The sequence below is a fragment of the Sciurus vulgaris genome (assembly GCF_902686455.1).
Source record: "Sciurus vulgaris genome assembly, chromosome: 4".
In the NCBI taxonomy this organism is placed as follows: Eukaryota; Metazoa; Chordata; class Mammalia; order Rodentia; family Sciuridae; genus Sciurus; species Sciurus vulgaris.
Window position 1 is genome coordinate 25354739 of NC_136464.1, and position 25275 is coordinate 25380013.

General features: G+C 34.5%; 1 protein-coding gene across 2 annotated transcripts in view; it reads right to left on the reverse strand.

Moving 5' to 3' along the window:
* The window catches only part of SLK (STE20 like kinase), a 62988-nt gene that overhangs the window by 28252 nt on the left and 9461 nt on the right, over positions 1-25275 (reverse strand). For both annotated transcript variants that reach the window (XM_079136314.1, XM_079136313.1), the window contains exons 2-6: positions 5703-5867; positions 4000-4048; positions 3480-3629; positions 642-714; positions 297-491 (exon numbers count right to left, since the gene is read on the reverse strand). In XM_079136314.1, the coding sequence (XP_078992440.1) occupies positions 297-491; positions 642-714; positions 3480-3629; positions 4000-4048; positions 5703-5867 (632 nt within the window). The remainder of the gene's footprint in view (positions 1-296; positions 492-641; positions 715-3479; positions 3630-3999; positions 4049-5702; positions 5868-25275) is intronic.

Consider the following 25275-nt stretch of genomic DNA (forward strand, 5'->3'; position numbering starts at 1 on the left):
TATTTTTGATTTTGAGACTAAGTTGCTCAGGACCTTGCTAAGTTGCTGAGGCTGGCTTTGAACTTGTGATCCTCCTGCCTCAGCCTTTTGAGCTGCTGCTTGAATTACAGGTATGTGCCACCAAACCTAGCTGATATAATTTTTTATATGGTCATTAAGTCTTGAAAATATAACCAAAATCAATTTTCTGATTCATGTACTTTTTATACCATTCCCAAACTTAAATACCCTTGGAATATTATAAAAATGAAATGTTAAGTTATGCTTCCTAAAAAGCTTTGTTTAGAATAATTTACCATCGTGATGGCTGTGCTAATGTAGGAGGTTCAGATTTTGCTATTTTTAGCAGCACTCGCATTGGATTTAATTCATGATGAGGTGGTTCTATCTCAGCCATTTCTATTAAAGTGATACCCAGGGACCAAACATCAGCTTTGTAGTCATAGGGCCTGTCCTTCGACGTTTCACACATGACTACTTCAGGAGCCATCCTATGAAGACAGAGAATTTGAAAGTTAGGATGCTTAACTTAAGAACCATTATTGCAAACCACACACATGGTATAATGATTATTATCTGATATTATTACTGAATAATAACTGTTGACATAACTAATACTGTAAATTCATAAAAATACCTACCAATATGGTGTGCCAATAAAAGAATCCCTTCTTTGAATTGTCCTTGTGTTTTTAGCTGATACTCCAAAATCCGCTTGAAAAAAATAAGCATACATTAGCATTAATGATAGCTTTTAGGCATAGTTAACTATATTCAATGGGGCAGGGAAGGGGAACATTCCTAGAGTAAATAAGGGCATTCTTATTAAAGGGTAAATAAAATAGAAATAAATTTTAAAAACTCTAATCTTGACTACACAGTACAACTTTCCAAAAGCACTGCCAAAGTTTCCATCCTTAACACACTTAATACCACCATCTTCACACATCTTCAGATGATAGTAATTTCAAAATAGAAGAGTTCATGTACTTCAAAACAAACACCAACTAGTGCTACAGGATGCAATTAAATCAACATTTTTTCCTATGGTGTAAAAAATAGAAATCTACCAAAGGAGCCTAAAAGGATAGCATTATGATTTGCCAACTTCCTCATTTAAAAAAAAAAAAAAAAAAAAAAACTATATCAGAAAAAAACTGGAAACCTTGTGTTTTCTGACTTAAAATATAGAAAGCAGCAATATTACAGCTTTATCAGTTGTCAATTCCACCTTTTCATCTCAGAGCTCAGATAACTGCTAAAGAACCAATTCATTGTTTTGAAAACTAAATTTTAAAAAGGAATAAAGCATTTTTCCTATCTTTTCTATATGAACTATAGTTCTAAATAGCCAAATAGTTAAAGAGAACTGTCCTCTTATTAAAAAAATGACAGAATTCATTTTTCCACCCCAATCAAAGAAGAAATCTAGGGTATGAAGCATCTAAACATCAATAGCTGCTAACATCAGAAAAGAACAAAAGGCAAAACTTGGGTGTCTCTTGATGAAATAATGCAAAACCATCTATATGTTTTATCTAAAGGTAAGACTTGAGACTCATCAAGACTTTGGATTCAGTTACCAATTTGAAGGACATATAGAAAGGAAATTACTGAAATCATCATTAAAATGCAACCAGCAAAATGTAGTTGGAGGGAAATGCTATAGGTCAGACAGCCCAGGTCCCATGAATCAGTGTTTTCCACCTTGCTTTCATTATCATTCCATCATTCCACTTAAGGACTCTTTTAAGATAAATTTTCCTAATCTTCCCTGTCCCCATAACAATTTAATCCACACACACACTATATATACATGTATGTTCAGGTATTCTGGATCTTTGAGGGAATCACAAACCACTATACCCCATGTACATATATAACCATATGACCGGTGGGATTCTACATCATGTTTAACCAAAAGAATGAGAAATTATACTCCATTATATACAATGTATTAAAGTGCATTCTACTCTCATGTATAACTAATTAAAACAATATCTTTTTAAAAAATTAGGTAACAAACCACTATAATATCTAAGATACTTTGCCCCCCCCCCAATTAACCAATTATTGCTACCTTGATGGTGACATTATTGCCTCCATAAGAAGGCACACCATCATGTCAAGAAAGAGATGTAAGCCGAGTGCAGTGGTGCATGCCTATAATCCCAGCAGCTCAGGAAGCTGAGGTAGAAGGATCATGAGTTCAAAGCCTGCCTCAGCAACTTAGGGAGGCTCTAGGCAACTCAGAGAGACAATGTGTCTAAATAAAATACAAAAAGGGCTGGAGATGGGTCTTAGTGGTTAAGTTCCCCTGAGTTCAAACCCTAGTACCAAAAGAAAAACAAAGAAAGAGATATAGGAGATTCTGCAAATTAAAGGAGACTTAAAAAGAAAAATTTATATATGGGTAAGTTTAAACTTTAATGTCTAGAGATGGACAATGGTGACTGTGCCATTCAGAAATGCAAGGAAGTCATTGCTATAAAAGGACAAAGTATAGAGGGGGGAGGGACAGTGACTGAGATGGGCAAACAGAAGAACTTCTGGGATGTCTGACAAAGTTTAATGTTGTTTTACATAGATGATGATTTCAAAAACCTCTTGCCTACAAAGCTACAAAGTCACTAAGTTATATAGTTTTTTGTGTGGTTTTCTTTATCTGTATTTATGTCACAATAAAAAGGAAACAAATTAGTTATACTACCTGTATAGATGTCATGACAAAGTAAAATAGTTATAACCACTGGCATTAACATGGCTATTCCATGTATTTTGTCCTTTTCAAAATGTGCAAATTCAGACTCTGTCACTAGATTTTATTTTTACAATTTCATATCTTGAGTATACTTATAGTAGGCTGTATCTTCCATTTGAATTTATATAGATGAACTAATCCCCAATCTAAAATCTACATCTCATTCTTATAAAGTTCATCACTTATTCCTTCAGTGTAAAAAAACAAAATTAAAATACTGGTACTTACATTACTTTAGAGGTATCCTTTTCAAACCCAATGTTACTTTGTTAGTTTATCCAAGGTACCATATTAATAAAAGAGAGTATAAAACTAAACACGGAAAAAAGAAACCTGCTAGATTTAAGTTTTGGAAATAAAGATAAAACTGAGTTAGTGGTACTATACTATATAATATTATATTCTAAATGTAAAATGTTTACAGGTATTAAATCTATTCACAAAAACTTAAGGGAAAAAAATTAACCAGTCTTTTAAAAGTCTGCCCTTTTCAAAATAAAAAACCATTTTTTTCTTTCTTTTTTTAGAAGTGTTATATTAAAAGCCTATAGGAATTCTGGGAGCTAAAGTATATTTATCCAAGGAAGTATTTCAAAAAGGTAGTAAGGAGTAATTCTCCATATTTCACCTATATGAGTAGTAAATTAAAAAAAACATTAAGAAACATAACAGTGTAAATTTCAGAACACAAATTGTTTTATTTAAGTGAATAACTTACCCAATTTAATATCTCCATCTAAGGTAAAAAGAATGTTGCCAGCTTTTAGATCTCTATGGATGATTTTATTATCATGTAAGTAGTTCAATGCCTCTAAAGTCTGCTTACAAACTACTTGTATTTGGGATTCAGTTAATGGTCTCTCAAGTTCTACAGAAAGTAAAAAAAGAAAAAAATTTCTTTTTTATTTTAAAAATCTGCATTTTTATACAATGAAAACATACCAGTGAGCTATACACCTTCTGGTATATACCGTCACTGTGAACTTGTCAAAAATCATATAGAGTAAATTTATTTTACAAGAACTAAATATCTACAAAGATTACTTTCATGATATATTATACTCAGTATTTCATTTTAAAACTACAATTATCCAAGAATATAAAAATACAATTAATTTATTAATTTACTGAACTTCACTCAACAATTATATTACACATACATATATATAAGTGGTTGAAATCCTTTTATTCTTAAGTATAATTTAAGATGCAAACATAAAGAATAAAAAGGTATTTACCAAGCATCACAGCATCTACTGCTCCACCTGCACAAAATTCAATGAGGATCTGCATGCAAATAAAAAAGCATGTGTCTAAAACTACATTGAGTTTCAGAATTTATTCTTCAATTCAGCAAAAAAGGAATAGTTACCAAATAATCTGGGTTATAGAAACAATATATAAACAATATGCTAAACATGAAGATTTTCTTTGTCAAAAGAATTATAAGTTTTAAGTGATATACATTTAAGAAAACACATTATGAAAGCATGTGAGTTTTTGTTAATGACCATTTTTAGTGTACCTGCTTCTCTAAAATTACCAGGTACACAGTTTTTATTCTATTAAATGTCCACTTTTTTCATCATGCATGGAAAGATTTTATTACTCCCATGTTAAAGTAACTATTGTGGATTTAAGTAATCAAATACCTCCATTCTTTATTAAGAATAAATCATAAAAATATACATACAGGCTTCTCTCAGCTTAAGAAATAGAAAAATACATAAATGCAAAGAAGTCTCTACCTTTTTTCACTATGATACTTTATTTTTCCAGGTGTTTGCCAATTATAATTATTCACAATGTCATTATATTATGCCAAAAATAAGGCATAATATAATGATTAGAAGGTATATCATTATTCATCCTCTAGAGAGTAAACAGATTCATAAGTTTAAGTGATTTATCCAAGCTCCTAACTGGCAAGAGTAAGATCAAAAGATATAAGTCTTCTGCAGGACATGGTGGCGTATATGCATGTAATCCCAGAGACTCCCAAGGCTGAGACAGCAGGATCACAAGTTCAAAGCCAGCCTCAGCAACTCAGAGAGGCCCTAAGCCACAGTAAAACTCTATTTCAAAAATTTTTTAAAAGGGGGGGGGGGGCGGACCTGAGATGGGGGCTAGAATGTAGCTCAGTGTTTATTTAAGCACCCCTGGATTCAATCCACAGTTCCAAAAAAAATGTGTGGGCAGGCACGTGCACACGTTTGTCTTTGTGCTTGTGTGTGTGTGTGTAAAAGTCTTTTGATTTCCAGTCAAGTATTCTTTATGTTGCTTATTCTTCCCCCATAACACTTTGCTTCTTTCATCAAAGAGAAAAGTTAAAACTCCATTTTAAAAAGCTCTCTTGATTAAGCTGTTAGTATAGAACAAGTGACTGACTAGTTATCATAATGAATATTAACATTAACATTTTGCTTTTGTATCTGTGCCTATTTTCTTAAAAATGAACAAAATTTATACATACAACCTCAGCCACTATATAATGCACTGAAGTTGAGCCTGGTAATATATTAAGATATTTAACACAATAATTTTATACTTTACTATATAATTTGCAAAAACATGAGGATAAAAATTTATAAACAACTTCTAGGAAAACAAAGAAAACTTAAATTTTAAATAAATACTCAAACTACAAATAAGGACATCTAATTTCATACTTTGGAAAATTCAATATTCCTAACCAAGTTTTCTACCTGGATCCAATGTCAAACAATCAGGATGAAACTGGTATAATGGAAAACTTAAATCTGAATACCTGTTGAAGCTGAGGGTAATTATGTTGTAAATGACTTGTTCATGCACAGATCAATTCTCATTCATTACATTAGTAACAAAATAGAAGAGATACTACATAAAATAGATTTTTTACTCCCTCTTTAGGACAATTATCTCATGTTAGCTTTTCCACAGATCAACAGGAAATACTTACCCAAAGATTGTTTTCATAATAGAAAGCATCTAGAAGCTTGACTATGTTTGGGTGATCACAAGATGCTAATATATCAATTTCAACCATATAATCTTCAAGTTCTTCTTCAGATTTGGTGTCAATCACCTTTGCAGCTGCTAAAACATTGGTCTCTTTATTCTGTGCCTAAAAATGAAAGTACCAGAGTGTCACCCTTCAAATGCATACTTGTTAAAATTTATTTATTTTAGAGCAGTGTCAGGTTCACAGCAAAACTTAGTAGAAAACAGAATTCCTTTATACCCCTTGCTTCCTCCCAACCCACACAAAACCTCCCCCACTAGCAAGTCTGCACCAAGGTGATAAATGTGCTACAACTGATAAACCTACATTAACACATCATTATCACTTCAAGCCCATAGTTTACATTAGGGTTCACTCAGTGCTGCTCATTCTATTACTTTCAACAAATGTACAATTGGCATGTATAATGAAACAAAAAAGTTTTATTGTGTCCTAAAAATCCTCTGGTCATTCCCTTTCCCTTCCCCCGCCAACTTCTGGCAGTCACTGATCTTTTTATTGTCTTGTTAGCTTTGCCTTTGTCATATAGTTGGAATCTTTCAGTCTGTAGACCTTTCAGATTGACTTCTTTCACTTAGGATTATGTGAAGTTCCTCCAGGTCTTTTCATGGCTTGAAAGATCTTTTTTTTTTTTTAGTACTCAATTATATTCCAGTACAGCTCTACCAGTTTATTTGCCCATTCACCTGATAAGGGACATGTTGATTATTACCAAGTTTTGGCAAATATGAATAAAGTTGCTATAAACATGCATGTGCAGGTTACTGTGTGGACATAAGTTTTCAACTAATTTGGGTACATACCAAAGAGTGTTAAGTGTTGGATTCCATGGTTCGTTTAGTTTTGTAAGAAACTTACAAAGTGGCTATATCATTTTGCAGCAATGAATGAGAATTATGTTTGCTCCAAATCATCATCAGCATTTGGTATTCTATGGTTTCAATTTGTAATTCCCTAAGGATATATGATGTGGAGCATCTTTTCATAAGTTTATTAGCCATGTGTTTATCTTCTTTGGAGAGGTATGTGCCCAAATCTTTTGCCCATTTTTTTTAAATTGGGTTGCTCATTTCCTTATTGTTGAGGTTTTTTGTTTGTTTGTTTCCCCCTTTCTTTGTTTTGTTCTGTTCTGGTTTTCAGTGCTGGGGACTGAACCCAGGGTCTGGCACATGCGAGGCAAATGCTCTACCACTGAGCTTCACCCACAGTTCTTTTTTAAATTTTATTTTGAGACAGGATCTAGCCAGGGCTAGCCTCAAATTTGTGATACACCTGCCTCAGCCTCCACAGTAGTTGGGATCATAGGCATGCACCACTATGGTCAATTTACTGTTTTTGTCTGTTTGTTTGTTTGGTACTTAGGCATTTGAACCCAGGGCCAGGCATGCACTTTACCACTGAGTCACACTGCCAACCCCAATTTATTGTTGAGTTTGAAGAGTTCTTTGTATATTCTGAATAACATTCCCTTATCTCATATGTGCTTCAAAAAGGGTTTTCCCCCACATGTGGCTTATCTTCTCATTCACTTGACATACTATTTTTAAAAGATAAATAGTAACTAGTGCATAGTGCTAAGTGCTTTATATCCACAAGAGTTAGCGCTTTAAATAACCTGCTCTAGGGGAGATCCAAGATGGCGGACTAGAGGGTGACTGCATCTCCCGTCCCTCCAGAACTCAGGATTCAAGAAAGGGAGGCACTGAGAGACTCAGACCAACAAAGAGCCGTGGGGTGAGTCTCTCCCACTGGGTGAAGCTCGGCCAGGCGGCAGGCCTCTCGGTGCAGGGCAGGGCAGGGAGAGTCTTCCCCAAGCAACCCTGCTCTCTCCGGTGGCAGGCTCGATCCACAGCCAGCTCCTCAGAGCAGGCCCACACAGTGAGAGCTTTTCCGCACAGAGCCAACCCCAAGCCCTGAACCCAGCGGTGGGCCCCGGCCCACAGGCGGCTTCTGGAACCAAGAGAGGTCAGGGAGAGGCTTTTCCCGAGCAGCCTGGCTCCCTCAGGCAGGGGCAGGCCCTGTCTATAGCCAGCTTCTAGGAGCAGGACCGCCCAGTGAGAGGATTTCCATGCAGAACCAGCCCCAAGCCCTGGACCCAGTAGCGGGCTAGGGGCAGCTTTCTTCAGAAGCACTGCATTATCAAGTTCCCCTAAGACTTCAGGCTACTGAAGGCCGGGAGGTGATATACTGGAAATCAACAGGAACACTATAAGGCAATAGAGGAAATCTGCAATATCTCAGAGTTCCACTGATATCTGACCAATATGAGAAAACAAGGGAAGAAAATGTCCCAAACAAACCTAGATACTATATCAATAAAACTCAAGGACTGCACAGCAGAAGAAATGTCAGAAAGGGAGTTCAGAATGTACATAATTAAAACAATCAGAGAAGCAAACGAGAAGATGAAAGAGCAAATGCAGGCATTGAAGAAAGAGATGAAAGAGCAAATGAAGGCATTAAATGATCGTACCAATCAACAGTTAAAAGAGCAAATACAGGAAGCAAAAGATCATTTCAATAAAGAGTTAGAGATACTGGAAAAAAAAAAAAAAAACTGAAATCCTTGAAATGAAAGAAACAATAAACCAAGTTAAAAACTCCATAGAAAGCATAACCAATAGGATAGAACACCTGGAAGACAGAACCTCAGACACTGAAGATAAAATATTTTAATCTTGAAAACATTGACCAAACAGAGAAGATGGTAAGAAATCATGAATAGAATCTACAAGAATTGTGGGATATCATGAAAAGGCCAAATTTAAGAATTATTGGGATTGAGGAAGACTTAGAGAAACAAACCAAAGGAATGAACAATCTATTCAATGAAATAATATCAGAAAATTTTCCATATCTGAAGAATGAAATGGAAAACCAAGTTCAAGAGGCTTATAGGACTCCAAATATACAAAATTACAACAGACACACACCAAGGCACATTATTATGAAAATACCTAACATACAAAATAAAGACAGAATTTTAAAGTCCGCAAGAGAAAAGAATCAAATTACATTCAGGGGGAAACCAATAAGAATATCAGATTTTTCAATCCAGACCCTAAAAGCTAGAAGGGCCTGGAACAACATTTACCAAGTCCTGAAAGAAAACAGATGCCAACCAAGAATCTTATACCCAGCAAAACTTACTTTCAGATTTGACGATGAAATAAAATCCTTCCATGATAAACAAAAGCTAAAAGAATTTACAAAAAGAAAGCCGGCATTACAGAACATTCTCAGCAAAATATTCCATGAGGAAGAGATGAAAAACAACGATGCAAATCAGCAACGGGAGCAACTAGCCAAGGAATAGCCAAATAAAGGAGAAACCAAATCATGTCAAAAAACAAAAATGAGCCAAATGACTGGGAATACAAATCATATCACAATAATAACCCTGAATGTTAATGGCCTGAACTCATCAATCAAAAGACAGACTGGCAGATTAGATTAAAAAGAAAAATCCAACAATATGATGCCTGCAAGAGACTCATCTCATAGAAAGAGATACCCACAGACTAAAGGTGAAAGGATGGGAAAAAACATACCATGCACACGGACACAACAAAAAGCTGAAGTATTCATCCTTATTTCAGATAATGTGGACTTCAAGCCAAAACAAGTCAAAAGGGATAAAGAAGGACATTACATACTGCTTAAGGAAGCATAAATCAGCAAGACATAACAATCATAAATATCTATGCCCTGAACATTAGCTCATCCATGTACGTCAAACAAATCCTTCTCAATTCCAGAAATCAAATAGACCACAACACAATAATACTAGGCGATTTTAACTCACCTCTCTCACCACTGGATAGATCTTCCAAACAAAAATTGAATAAAGAAACCATAGATCTCAATAACAGAATCAACAATTTAGACTTAACCAACATATACAGAATATACCATCCAACAAAGAACGAACACACTTTCTTCTCGGCAGCACATGGATCCTTCTCTAAAATAGACCATATTTTATGCCACAAAGCTACTGTTAGCAAATACAAGAAGACAGAGATACTACCTTGTATTCTATCAGATCATAATGGATTGAAATTAGAAATAAATGACAGAATAAAAAACAGAAACTTCTCCGATACCTGGAGATTAAATAATACGTTATTATATGATGAATGGATAACAGAAGACATCAGGAGGAAAATAAAAAAATTCTTAGAAGTAAACGAGAACAAAGACACATCATATCAAAATCTCTGGGACACTATGAAAGCAGTACTTAGAGGAAGATTTATTTCATGGAGCGCATTCAACAAAAGAAGTAAAAATCAACAAATAAACGACTTAACACTACAGCTCAAAGCCCTACAAAAAGAAGAGCAGACCAACACCAAAAGTAGTAGAAGACAGGAAATAATTAAAATCAGAGCTGAAATCAACGACATTGAAACAAAAGAAACAATTGAAAAAATTAACAAAATAAAGAGTTGGTTCTTTCTTTGAAAAAATAAACAAAATTGATAAACCCTTAGCCACACTAACAGAGAAAGAGAGAGAAAACTCAAATTACTAAAATGCAGAATGAACAAGGAAATATCACTACAGACATGAGTGAAATACAAAACATAATTAGAAGCTATTTTGAAAATCTATACTCCAACAAAACAGAAAACCTCAAAGACATCAACTTCTAGAGACATATGAATTACCTAAACTGAACGAGGAGGACATACACAACTTAAATAAATCAATTTCAAGCAATGAAATAGAAGATGTCATCAAAAGCCTACCAACAAAGAAAAGTCCAGGACCAGATGGGTTCTCAGCCAAGTTCTACAAAACCTTTAAAGAAGAGCTCATTCCAATACTCCTCAAAGTATTCCATGAAATAGAAGAGGAGGGAACCCTCCCAAACTCATTCTATGAAACCAATATCACCCTGATACCTAAACCAGACAGAGACACACTGAGAAAAGAAAATTTCAGACCAATATCCTTAATGAACATCGATGCAAAAATTCTCTACAAAATTTTAGCAAATCGCATACAAATATATATTAAAAAGATAGTGTACCATGATCAAGTGGGTTTTATCCCAGGGATGCAAGGTTGGTTCAACATCCAGAAATCAATAAATGTCATTCACCATATCAATAGACTTAAAGTTAAGAATCACATGATTATTTCAATAGATGCAGAAAAAGCATTCGATAAAATACAGCATTCCTTCATGCTCAAAACACTAGAAAAAATAGGGATAGTGGGAACATTGCTTAACATTGTAAAGGCCATCTACACTAAGCCCATGGCCAATATCATTCTAAATGGTGAAAAACTGAAAGCATTCCCCCTAAAAACTGGAACAAGGCAGGGATGCCCTCTTTCACCACTTCAATTCAACATCGTCCTTGAAACTCTAGCCAGAGCAATTAGACAAACCAAAGAAATTAAAGGGATACGAATGAACTCAAACTATCCCTGTTCGCTGATGACATGATTATATATTTAGAGGAACCTGGATATACCACCAGAAAACTTTTAGAACTCATAAGTGAATTCAGTAAAGTAGCAGGTTACAAGATCAATGCTCATAAATCCAATGCATTTTTATACATAAGTGATGAATCTTCAGAAAGAGAAGTTAGGAAAACTACCCCATTCACAACAGCCTCGAAAAAAATAAAATACTTGGGAATCAATCTCACAAAAGAGGTGAAAGACCTCTACAATGAGAACTACAGAACACTAAAGAAAGAAAGAAAATCTTAGAAGATAGAAAGATCTCCCATATTCATGGATAGGAAGAATTAATATTGTCAAAATGGCCATACTACCAAAAGTGCTATACAGATTCAATGCAATTCCAATTAAAATCCCAATGATGTACCTTACAGAACCAGAGCAAGCAATTATGAAATTCAACTGGAAGAATAAGAAACCCAGAACAGCTAAAGCAATCCTTAGCAGGAAGAATGAAACGGGGGTTATCACAATACCAGAACTTCAACTATACTACAAAGCAATAGTAACAAAAATGGCATGGTATTGGCACCTAAATAGACGGTAGATCAATGGTACAGAATAGAGGACATGGACACGAACCCAAATAAATACAATTTTCTCATATTAGACAAAGGGGCCAAAAACATGCAACGAAGAAAAGATAGCCTCTTCAACAAATGGTGCTGGGAAAACTGGAAATCCATATGCAACAGAATGAAACTAAACCCGTATCTCTCACCCAGCACAAAAATCAACTCACAATGGATCAAGGAACTTGAAATCAGACCAGAGACCTTTCATCTTACAGAAGAAAAAGTAGGTCCAAATCTTCAACATGTCGGCCTAGGATCAGACTTCCTTAACAGGACTCCCATAGCACAAGAAATAAAAGCAAGAATCAACAACTGGGATAGATTCAAACTAAATAGCTTTCTCTCAGCAAAGGAAACCATCAGCAATGCAAAGAGAGAGCCTACAGAGTGGGATAATATCTTTGCCACTCATACTTCAGATAGAGCACTAATTTCCAGAATATATAAAGAACTCAAAAACCTCTACACAAAGGATACAAATAACCCAATCACAAACGGGCTAAAGATATCAACAGACACTTCACAGAAGATCTACAAGCAATCAACAAACATATAAAAAAATGTTCAACATCTCTAGTAATAAGAGAAATGCAAATCAAAACTACCCTAAGATTCCATCTCACCCCAATTAGAATGGTGATTATCAAGAACACAAGCAACAACAGGTGTTGGAGAGGATGTGGGGAAAAAGGTACACTCATACATTGCTGGTGGGGCTGCAAATTAGTGCAGCCACTCTGGAAAGCAGTGTGGAGATTCCTTAGAAAACTTGGAATGGAACCACCATTTGACCCAGCTATCCCACTCCTTGGCCTATACCCAAAGGACTTCAAATCAGCATACTACAGAGATACAGCCACATCCATGTTCATTGCTGCTCAATTCACCATAGCCAGATTGTGGAACCAACCTAGATGTCCTTCAATTGATGAATGGATAAAGAAACTGTGGTATATATATACAATGGAATATTACTCAGCCATAAAGAATGATAAAATTATGGCATTTGCAGGCAAATGGATGAAATTGGAGAACATCATGCTAAGTGAGATAAGCCAATCTCAAAAAACCAAAGGAAGAATGATCTCGCTGATAAGCGGATGATGACACATAATGGGGGGTGGGAGGGGTTAGTGTTAGGGTTAGGGTTAGGGTTAGGGTTAGGGAGGGTGGCAAGAATGGAAGAAGGAAGGACTGTATAGAGGGAAAAGAGGGCATTACCCTATGTAAATTTATGATTACACAAATGGTATGCCTTTACTCCATGTACAGATAAACAACATGTATCCCATTTGTTTACAATAAAAAAAAAAAAAAAAAAAAAAAAAAAACCTGCTCTAGCTCTAGTGGTCAGACTGCTAAGGGTTCAAATTATGGTTCTGCCACTTATTAGCATGTTGCTTGGGGCAATTTTAAAAAAAAAATACCTCTCTGTTTTAGTTTCCTCATCAGTGAAACTTACCTACACTTCACAAGTTTGTGAGAATTAAGACAATATATATTTACCAAGTTAAATATGTGCGTGTGTGTGTGTGTGTGTGTATTTTTTTTTCAATACAATGTTTGGCACATACAGTAAGAATTCAAAAGAATTAGTTGTAATTATTACTATTATTTAATTTTCACAATACCACGATGATACTTTATTATACCCATCTCAAAGAAGGATATAAATAAAGGTGGACAGGAAAAAAGGAGTGTGGAGCTTCCTCAGAAAGCTTGGAATGGACCCACCATTTGACCCAGCTATCCCACTGCTTGGCCTATACCCAAAGGACTTAAAATCAGCATACTACAGAGATACAGCCACATCAATGTTCATAGCTGCTCAATTCACAATAGCCAGATTGTAGAACCAGGTCATATAGCTAATATAAGGCAAAATCAGTTTTTATATCCAAGTCTGCTTCCAAAGCCCCCCTTTTTTTTTTTTTAACCTTAATCATTATCCTTAAAGAATACCCCAATATCCACTTTGTTCTAAGAATTACTTTGAGGTAAAAGCACTTGAAAAAAACAGATGCAAGAAGAGAATTCTTATGCAATTTTCCCATTCTCTTCCTGAAAAGAGATTATAAAAAAAAAAATACCCCTTGAGAACGGTGCCCTCTCTGTACCAGAATATTCTTCAGAGTCATAACACAGAACATTGTGTACAAATAGACCTTATTAAAACAATTCTTGTTTTCATTTAGTCTCTCCACATTATTTACTTACTTTTCTATAACTCTCTTTGTTCAGCCTAATACAAAAGCATGTAGGTTTTGCCTTTTCTTTGCCACATATAACTTACATTAATTTGTAGCTTTTCTCCTGTTAATCTATGCCAATTTAATTCTGAGGTCCAGAGGGCAGAGGTAAATTTTTTGCCTCCCCTACACCCTTTCCAGTATTCCTGTATTTCCATCAATTTGGTCATTTTTCTTTGCTCTTAGTAGTTTAGCTTTTCTATTTTCTTTCGTTGGTTAAATAACTTCTCACCAAATGAAAAGTTTCAAATATGTGGTGTATAAGCTGAGATTATTTTTTAAAGTTGGGAACATATCTTAAAATACTAATTAGGTTGTTTTATAAGACATTTCAGTATTATATGTTATCATTACTTCAACAAAACTGCATTATTACCTTAAAAAAAATTAAACTTTTAAAAGTTAATAACAAATGTTTCAATACATAAATATGCAAATCTCACTTTTAAGAACTTAGATATAATTTCATAAAATAAAAATATGCATACATAAAAATATGATCAAAGCAATAATGCTAGAAAAATTGAAATCAGTCTAAATGTCCATTAACAGGAACCTCCTTAAATCATGTAGTACAGTTCTACAACGGAAAATTACTCAGTCTTTAATCAATTAACTGATCAATTAATATTTCTTAAGATGGAATAGTAACCACAACACATCAATGACTAAGAGGAAACAACATGAAAGGCATGCAATTTCCCTAAATATTACACATCAATTTTCACATATGGATGGCTACATAGGAAATAGCTGGAGATATGTCATGGGTAAGGATGGTAGAGTTTCTACACTTATGACTTTCTGTATTTCTCATACTATTTTCATTTTTTAATGGACTTGCATTCTTTTTAGAAAATTCAGAAGTAATAAAGTACTAAAAAAAAAGCATATAAGAAATTTCTGAGAGCTTTATTATCTAAACTTGGAGATGATAAAAAATAAATAAAGCAGGTATCAGCTTGCATATGGACTTTGACTAAGTACATTATTGCTAAATCTTACTACCTCTTTTGGGAGAAAAGAGAGGTAAAGAGAATTCTAAAGTTTGGGGTTCAGGGAATATCCTTCAGATAAAAAAAACAACTTCCTTACCACTCTAAAAGAACATTCTAATCTGCTATGTCATCAAATCTAGAATGTCTTTTTAAATGAGCTATTATTTCCTAGTCCACTAAGGGGAAAAAAACCTGGTAATTAAACTATGACAAATTCATCATTTAGAATTTCTATTAAACTTTTTGAAAGGGTTATTTTGGACATATTTAAAAACAAGCTGTTATAGAATAACTATTACCTTAAAAGCTAAATAATTCTCCCTATTCAAGTTTGACTCTTCTGAATAACTTTCTTTTTTTCCCAGCTATCTAATGTCTGTGTTTTCCCACACAATATTGTCCTCTGGTCAATAAAAGCTATAGTGATGTGGCTTTCTTAAGAGCATTATACCAGTGTCTCCAGGGTTTTCTAGGAAGCCACTGAATCCTACTTCATAGGTTATAATGCTGATACTTTCTTGATCTTACCACAGGCACTGAAAGAAGATTTCTAGAGAACAACCGGACTCACATTGTCTCTTCAAGATTCTCAAATAGTTCACTGATTAAAATATTAAGTGTCTGCAACAGAATGGAATACATGTAAGTTCACAATACACAGGCTGACTGCTGCATCATGATCGCTAAGAACAATTACAAATGGTATGTCCAAGAACAATTATAAATGGTATCAAATGGAAAAAGACATTTCCAACTTTCCCAATTTCAGAAATGTTTAAAAAAAAAAAACCAAAAACCTGTTGTAACTGGTGAAATAGAGCATTGAGTTTGTCTCCCTAAGAAAGGTATTTAGAATTGAGTCAATAATTAGAACTCACCCTCCCCTGAGGCAGATGGAATAAACCAGTTAGAGATGAGCCCTTCTCTTTACCATTTTAATTTAATTTTGGAAGAAAGAAACCAGAGGGACCCTGTCCTTGGAGAATACTATAAAATACAGGCCCTAGCAGGAGACCAAGAATATTGGAAGTGGAGCTGCAAGTCATCCTGCTTCTGCATGCTTCTACAGATGTCCTGATAGACTGTAAAGATGTGTTTTTTACTTGCAAATGGAGGAGGAGGAAGGGAAAAAGGCAACTAACGTTAGATAATCTCTAAAGTTCTAGTAACAGATTCTTTATTCTACTGCCCTGAATATCGACAATAAATCGACAATGGTATTATCTGGTTTAATATGTTATAAATAAAAGTTATATTAGGAAGTACAGTGCCTTTAGGAGCTACAGATATAGCTCAGCAAAACATGTTTAGCATTTTGAGATGTCCTGAGTTCAATCCCCAGGGAGGGAGAGAGGAAGGCAGGGAGGAAAGAAAGGAAGGAAGAAAGGAAGGAAGGAAGGGAGAAAGGAAGGGACGGAGGGAGGGAGGAAGAAAAACAGTGCCTCTTAAGTTACTGCTTAAATTTGATTACTCATAAGAATGTGGTTGTAAAGACATTAAAAAACATCAAAACTGAAATAAACACTGCTAGTATGCAACACTAGTCTTTAAACAAATATAAACAGGGATTAAAAATTATTTTAAGTCTCATCTATGTAATATCTGAAGACATGAAAATGCTTCACATAAAAGTTTTTTTACGGTTTTGTTTCTTTGGCTTTTTTTATATTGTTCTGAGGACAGAACCCAGGGTCTTGTATATGCTAAGCACATGCTCTACCACTGAGCTACAAAGAAAGATTTAATGAAGTAAGCCAGGTTCAGAGGCACACACCTGTAATCCCAGGGACTTGGGAGACTGAGGCAAAAGAATCACACATTCAAAGCCAGACTCAGCAATTTAGCGATGTCCTAAGCAACTTAGCCAGACCCTGTCTCTAAATAAAATATAAAAAGGGCTGGGAGGCTCAGTAGGTAAGTGCCCCTGGATTCCATCCCTGGTAGCAAAAAAAACAAAAAGAAAAAATTTAATTAAATAACTAAAGATTAATAAAAGAATAACAAATTCCAGATAGTAATTTAAAAAATATAATTTCTGTTACTAAAAGATTTGTAAGAACAGTCATGAACATTCAGAGTCACTGTTTTCACTTTTGTGACTCATCAGTACAGCCTGGCCACTTTATATAAATAAAAAGGGGACTGCAGGAAAGCATAACTTATCTAAATTTTCTGTACTGGTTTTATGTTCTGAAAAAAGTAGGGTGAAAATTACACCACTTTATATTACTCTTGCTTCAACGGTGATTGTGTCCTAGGTGATGAGTAATTTTTAAATCCTCACATATTTTCTTTCCAGAGTTCTACATTTTCTAAGACTATGTAAAATTTTGTAATGAGAATATATTTTGATAAATTCTCAGCTGGACCCAGGCATTGTGGTGGCACATGCTTATAATCCTAGCAACTCAGGAGGCCAAAGCAGGAGGACTGCAAGTTAGCCTTGGCAACTTGGCAAGACCGTGTTTCAAAAATATAAAATAAAAGGGGCTGGGGATGGAGCTCAGTGGTAGAAAACCTGGATTCCATTCCCAATACCAAAAAGTAAATAATAATAATTATTATTATTGTTATTATTATTATTCTCAGAAATTAAAAGAACAGCAAAGGAAACAGATGATTTCAGTCCCAAAGAAGTTATTAGTCAATCTAAAGGGAAAGTCAAAAAAAATATAGAATAAATACAAAAGGAACCTTAAAAAAAGACAAGGAATAAAGGATTCAATCACTTCAATAATCACTGGGGTTGATTCTGTTAATCTGGATGATTTGATCTCAAGGTTGAGAACTAAAAGGTATCCTTTTCCCACTACCAAAATAAGAGGTAAAACCCTAATAGTCCAGTGTATGAGGACAATGAACCATAACAAAATAAACAATCCAAACTGCAGTTCATGATCATTTACTATATTCATGGCAATGCTCAGAACTGTGAAAAAGAAAAAGACAAAACACCTTAGTGAGCTTGGTGTGGTAGGCCCACACCTGTAATCCCAGCGGCCTAGGAGGCTGAGGCAGGAAGATCTCAAGTTCAAAGTCAGACTCTGCAATTTAGTGAAGCCCTAAGCAACTCTCTGTCGCTAAACAAAATACAAAAAGAGCTGGGGATGTGGCTCAGTGGTTAAGTGCCCTGGGTTCAATTCCAGTACCAAAAGAAAACACACTAGTGAAATCTGTAGCAGGAAAGAAATGCGATATAAAAATATACTGAAGCATAGTCAACTGTTGATCTGCTAAAATCAATTCATTCTTTTTTTTGAATTTTTAAAATTTGTTCTTTTGTTATACATGACAGAATGTATTTTGACATATCATACATACATGGAGTATAACTTCCCATTCTTGTACATGATGTGGAGTTACACTGGTCATGTATTCATATAAGATAGGAAAAGTGATATCCAATTCACTCCGTCTTTCCCATTCCCATGCCCCCTCCCTACCCCCCCATCCAATTCCGTGAACCTCTGATATCATCCGCAAATCAGAGAGAACATTCCACCTTTGGTTTTGGGGGATTGTCTTATTTCACTTAGTACAAAAGTCTCCAGTTCCATCCATTTACTGGCAAATGCTATAATTTCATTCTTCCTCATGGCTGAGTAATATTTCATTGTGTATATGTACCACTAGATTCATTCTTTCAACAAATATTAAATGCCTTCTATGTCAGGCACTGTTTCAGCTGCTAATTATGGAAAATGAACAGTTGATAGGAAAATAAATAAATAAAACAGTATACAGTGATTAGTGCTTTGGAAAAAATTAAGATAATAAGAAAAATGAGGAAATGGGGAAATGGGAGCATAAAGGGAAGAGATTTCAATGTAAATAGGAAAGTTAGGACCTAAACGAGGAAATAAATGAGTATATAAATATCAATAAAATTCAATGATTATTTTAATGCTTTTGAACATTAAATTTAAGACCAGTATTTTTAAAACAATAGGGTATGAAGTATGAAGTATGAAGTATGAAGTCCTTTCTTCCTCCTACTCTCTGTAGCCTCTCTCTAGTGCCCCCTATTTGTGAAACTTAAAAGAAATCAGCTGACAAGGCAAAAATGTAATCTGCAGACTTAGAACCAGGATCACAAAGCAGAAAACAGAAGAGTATGTTTGTAGCTGAAAGACAATAGTTTAATAACTAGCATAATCTTTCTAAAATCTATGAGGATTGCAGGTGGGAGAACTAAGACACAGAGTAGTACTATGTATTTGGATAATAAGAAATTTCCAAAGTTCCAAAGACTCAAGCAACAAGAAGGATGATAGCATAAAGAAAACAACAAATACTTTAAGACTGTTGATAATGTTGTTACCTGTTTTAAATTACACACCAATTCTGGTGATCTTTTCATAGTCTTGGTAAGATTTTGATGGAACAAGTGTCAACATTAAATAAGAATAAAATTATTCATCAGGGCTGGTAGCTCAATGGTGGAGCACTTACCTAATAAATACAAAGTCCTAGGTTCAATCCCCAGACCATGCGGAAAAAAAAAAAAAAAAAATTCATCGTCACTGTTTTAGTCAGCTGTTTTGCTGCTGTGAACTAAAAGATCTGACCAGAACAATTGTAGAGGAGGAAAAGTTTATTTGAGGGCTCAGTTTCAGAGGCCTTAAGTCTACAGAAGGCCAGTTGCATTCCTCCAGCCTCGAGGTGAGGCAGAACATCATGGCAGAGGGAAGCAGTTCACATGGTGATCAGAAAGCAGAGAGAGAGGCTCCACTTGTCAAATATAAAACATATACCCCAAAGCCACACCCCAATTCCCACCTCCTCCAGCCACACCCTGCTACTTCAGTAATCACTCAGTTATCCCTATCAGGGGATTAAATCATTGACTAGGTTAAGATTCTTACAACCCAATCAATTTTCCTCTGAACCTTCCTGCATTGTCTCACACATGAGCTTTTGGAGGACACCTCACATCCAAACCATAACAATCACTTAAGACATATAGTTAATTATCGGTGGCAGTTATGTTCTATAAAGTACTATAAACATTCATAAATCATAGGGAAAATACATACATATAATATGCATGGGTACATCTGGAGGGGTGTACACACACATATATACACAGCTCACATAGATTATAATCTTAAGTCCTAAAAATGGTTTGTTTCAGTAGATTCTTTCTTTTACAAGAGAGAAATGAAGTTCAGGAGTAACATGACTGACCTAATGCCATCTCAATATATATGCCAGAGTTGGGATTCAAACCTCATCCAACTGGCCCCAGAGCTAGAGGTTCTTGCACTATACTACATGGTCCCAGACTATCTAGCATAATCTTTCTAAAATCTATGAGGATTGCAGGTGGGAGAACTAAGACACAGAGTAGTACTATGTAGATCACACAGATTTCCCACTTACTTCAAGGACTTGCTGACTCAATAGGATGAATTTGCTGAAAGAAGCACAACTGATAGATAACCTAAGAAAATTTACCTGGATTAAAATAATTGAAAAAAGATGAAAAACTGAGAACACAAAAGATGAGAATTTTTTTAGATATTTAAAAATAAGACAAAGATGTACCACTTTTAGAAATTAATTCAAGAAAAATCATGGTTTTTAAGTATAAGGAAACCAATACCATTTATAATAGCATTGAATAAAATACTTCTGAATTAACCAAGATGAAAAACAATAAAAACAAGACATTGCTAAAAGAAATAAAATATTGGTGTGGGGCTCTAGCTACACACCGCTGTAGGGCACTTGTCTCGCACACACTGAGGCACTGGGCTCGATCCTCAACACCACATAAAAAAATAAAGATTTCACTCTCCCCTCCAAAATACTTTTTTAAAAAAAGAAAATATTTTAAAAAACATCCCATGTTGCTAAAATTTGCTAAAATATTGCTACAATTTCAATAACTACCCAAAGCAACCTATAAATTCAATATAAACCCTATCAAAATTCCAATGATATATTTTTGTAGCAAAAGCTGTCCTAAAATTCATATGGAATCTCGAGTAACCCCAAATAGTGAAAATAATCTTAAGAAGAGCAAAGCTCAAGGAATCAAACTTACCATAAAGTTGCAATAATCAAAACAGTATAGTACTGGCAACAAAAACAGAAATACTGAAGGGAACAGAGAGCCAAGAAAGAAATCCTGGCATATATGGTCATGATTTTTGACAAGGGTGTGATCATCCACAGGGGAAAGGAGTCTCTTCAACAACTCATGCCAGGAAAACTGGTACACACATGGGAAAAAATGAAGTTGGACTCTAATGTCACATATGAAACTTAATTCAAAATAGAGCAAAAGCCTAAACATAAAACCTAAAACTATAAAACTCTTAGAAGAAATCATAAGACAAAGTTCTGGCTTTGGAAATAATTTCTTCACTATGACACAGGCAATAAAATAAAAAAGACAGGGGACTTCATGAAAGTTTTTAAATTTTGTACAGCAAAAGAGAATATCAATGTAAAAAAGTAATCTACAGAATGAGAGAAAATATTTAAAATCTGATACCTGATAAGAATAATATCTAGAATACAGAGAATTCCTCAAACTCAACAACAAAAAGTCAACCCAATTTGAAAATAGGCCAAGGACTTGAACATTTCTCCAAAAGAAGATGTACAAGTGGCCAATAAGCACATGAAAAGATGCTAGCCATCAGAAAAATGCAAGTCAAAACTATAAGATCATAAGAATGACTAATATCACCAAAAACATAAAATAACAAGTGTTGGCAAGGATGTGGAGAAATTGTAACTGTTATGCACAATTATTAAGAATATCAAATGGTATATACAGTACTCTGTAAAACAGTACAGTAGTTTCTCAAAAAATTAAAAACAATATCTGATCCAACAATTCCACTTCCGGGTATATGCCCTAAAGAACTGAAAGCAGGGTTTCCATGTAGATAGCTAAAATGTGGAGTCAACCAATGGTCAACAAGTGAATAATAAGCAAAATGTGGCACATGTACATAATGGAATAGTACTCAGTCTTTTTTTTATTGTAAACAAATGGGATACATGTTGTTTCTCTGTTTGTACATGGAGTCAAGGCACACCATTTGTGTAATCATAAATTTACATAGGGTAATGTTGTTTGATTCATTCTGTTAAAAAATATGGAAAGCTTCATGAATTTGCGTGTCATCCTTGCGCAGGGGCCATGCTAATCTTCTCTGTATCTTCCAATTTTAGTATATGTGCTGCTGAAGCGAGCACAGTACTCAGTCTTAAAAAAGAAGAAAATCCTGACAGGCTTCAACCCAGATGAACCTTAGGGACATTATGCTAAGTGAAGCAAACCAGTAACAAAATGATAAATACTATTTGATTTCACTCATATGCAGTAATCAGAGTAATCAAATTGAGTCAGAAAGTAGATTGGTGGTAGTCAGGGGGTAAAGGGAGGGAGGAATGGGGCATTATCTTTCAATGGGAGTTTCAGATTTTCAAAATAAGAAAAATCACAGAAGTGGATGGTGGTGATGGTTGTATAACATTATGACTGTTTTTAATACGAATGAAAAGTACATTTAAAAAGAATCCAGATGGTAATTATTCTGGGTTTAATCCACAGCACTGCAAAAAAAATTTTTTTTCTTAAGATGATAAGTTATATGTATTTTACCACAACAAATAAACAGAAAAAATAACTTTTTTAAAAAGTTGGGCTGAGGAGCTGAGGTTGTGGCTCAGTGGCAGAGCACTTGCCTTGAATGTGTGCAGCACTGGGTTCAAGTCTCAGCACCACATATAAATAAATGAATAAAATAAAGGTCCATCAACAACTCAAAGAAAAAATTTTTTAATAAAAAAAAAGTTGGGCTGGGGTTGTGGTGGTAGAGCACTTGCCTAGCACATGTGAGGCACTGGGTTCAATCCTCAAAACCACATAAATAAATAAAATAAAGGGAAAAAAGTTAATACATCTGTACTTTTCTAGATTAATTTCAGAGTAAGCACTGATAAATAATCATTTCTTCTGCCCTAATAGTTCTCTTTCTAAGAAAAAAATTTTCTACCTTTTTTTAATTGGTGCATTATAGTTGTACATAATAATGGGATTTCTAAGAGTTTATCCTAAAGAAATAATAAAATATCACAGAAAAAGGCCATATGCAAATAAACATCTGATAAAAGATGAAGGCAATGCAAAGCAGAAAAAAAACAAGGATGGCCTTTACAGAAAATGGCATTGGGACAAATGGCTATCTACATAGAAAAATGAAAATTGGATGCCTATCTCACACTATAAACAAAAATCAACACCAATTTAATTACAGACCTAGTATAGATGCCAACACTATAAAGCTTTATATACAGAAGAACAACTTCATACCCTTGGGTATGAAAGAATTTCTCAAGACAAAAAGCATTAATCATGTGGAAAATAGTTAACAAATTGGACCACATCAAAACATAAAATGTCTATACAAAAATAAAAGATACTATACATACAGACAGTGAGAGGAAAAACCACAATCAAGAGAAAATGTGCACATCATATAAATAACAAAGGATTAATATTCAGAATTTATAAAGATTCCCATAAATCAGAAAGATAAAAAGAAAACTCAAAAGACTTTAACAAGTATTTCAGAGAAGAGGAAATCCAAATAGCCAAAAAACATGAAAAGAAGCCCAACCTTATTAGTAATCAGGAAGATATTACTTCACATCCATCAGGGTAGAGACTAGGAAACAGAGGCAAGCAAATCTAAAGATTCTATTAAGATAATTTAAAGAACCAAAATTGATATGGTATATTAGTTTCTTAGCCATTCTTTATGAAATTTTGGCAGGATATCCTGAAAAAAGAATGTGTAAAATTACTTTGTCATTGAATACTAATAAGCACAAGGTCCTGGGTTCAATCCCCAGCACCAAAAAAAAAAAAAAAAAGAGTACATGTATGATTACATTTATATCAAGCCCAAAAAGAATCTCAGTGGTTTGTGTAAGAGATAACCACAGTTTTGACTAGTACAGTGATAGTGAAACAAGAAGGAATGGTAGACAGAATTAAGTTAATTCTAGATTTAGATTGAGTTTGATTGCATTTGGTGGGTAAGGCAGCAGGAGGCGTTAAAAATGACTACTGGTCTCTGGCCTATACAGCTGGTAGATGGAGATGGTAATCCCTAAATAGAAACACAGAACAAATTGGGGGCTGACCCTATGAACTGAATTAGTTCATGTTCTGGACTTGTTTAAGGTCTCTGTGAGACAACCAAGTAGAAATTTCCAATTGACCACTGGATGTGTGAATCTAAAGTTCAAAAGAAAGGTCTTAAGATAGAGACATAAATTATATTTAGATGGTAATTAAAGTCATGGGAAAAGATGGGTTCTCATTAAAAAAAAAAAAAAAAAAAAAAACAGCCCTGTAGAATACAACACTTAAGAAAGAAGACAAGCTAACAAAGAAGTCTGAGTAGACAAAGAAGTATAAGAAAAATCAAAAGTACAGAGTCCTAAAAGTCAAAAGATGAGCTTTTTAAAGAACAGTCAAGTGTCTCAAATTTCCTAAGAAGTCAAGTAAGATAGTAAGCAGTGACTGATTTTGGAAACATAGAGAATCTTAAGACCATGAAGAGAGCTTTTAACTGGGGGTTGGGAGGGGCAGAAACTGTCAAATAAATGACATAGGAAAATGTCACAGAACTGAAGTTTTGAAGCTGAAAGGACTTACCAAGAATCCAGCAAATTGAAAAGGGATGGGGGGAGATATACATTAAATCACATCACCACGAACAAGGAATAAAAAGGAAATCTTAAAAGCCATCAAGAGAAAAAGATCACAAAGAATCAGGAAATAAAATGACATCATATTTTCAATAGCAACACTGGAAGCAAGAAGGCAAAGAATGGAACAAAGTCTTATAAATTCTAAGAAAAACATATTTTGAACTAGAATTTTATACATCAAGTATGGCATTATAAGAAAGACATATTCAGACAGCAAGGCCCTTAAAAATATACTTTCCATGGATCCTTCCTCAGAAGGCTACTAAAGATTAAAGGTTGCACACAACAAAAACAAGAAACTCTAATAGGAATAACAAAGATACCCTTGAAGTAGTTTGTACTCCCAAGATTTCCAGGGAAAAAAATTATAACCTATTTTTGAGAGAGACTAAAAAGACCTAAACAGTGACAAAACATACGCACAGATGGGAAGATTCAAATCACAGAAATGTTAATTTTC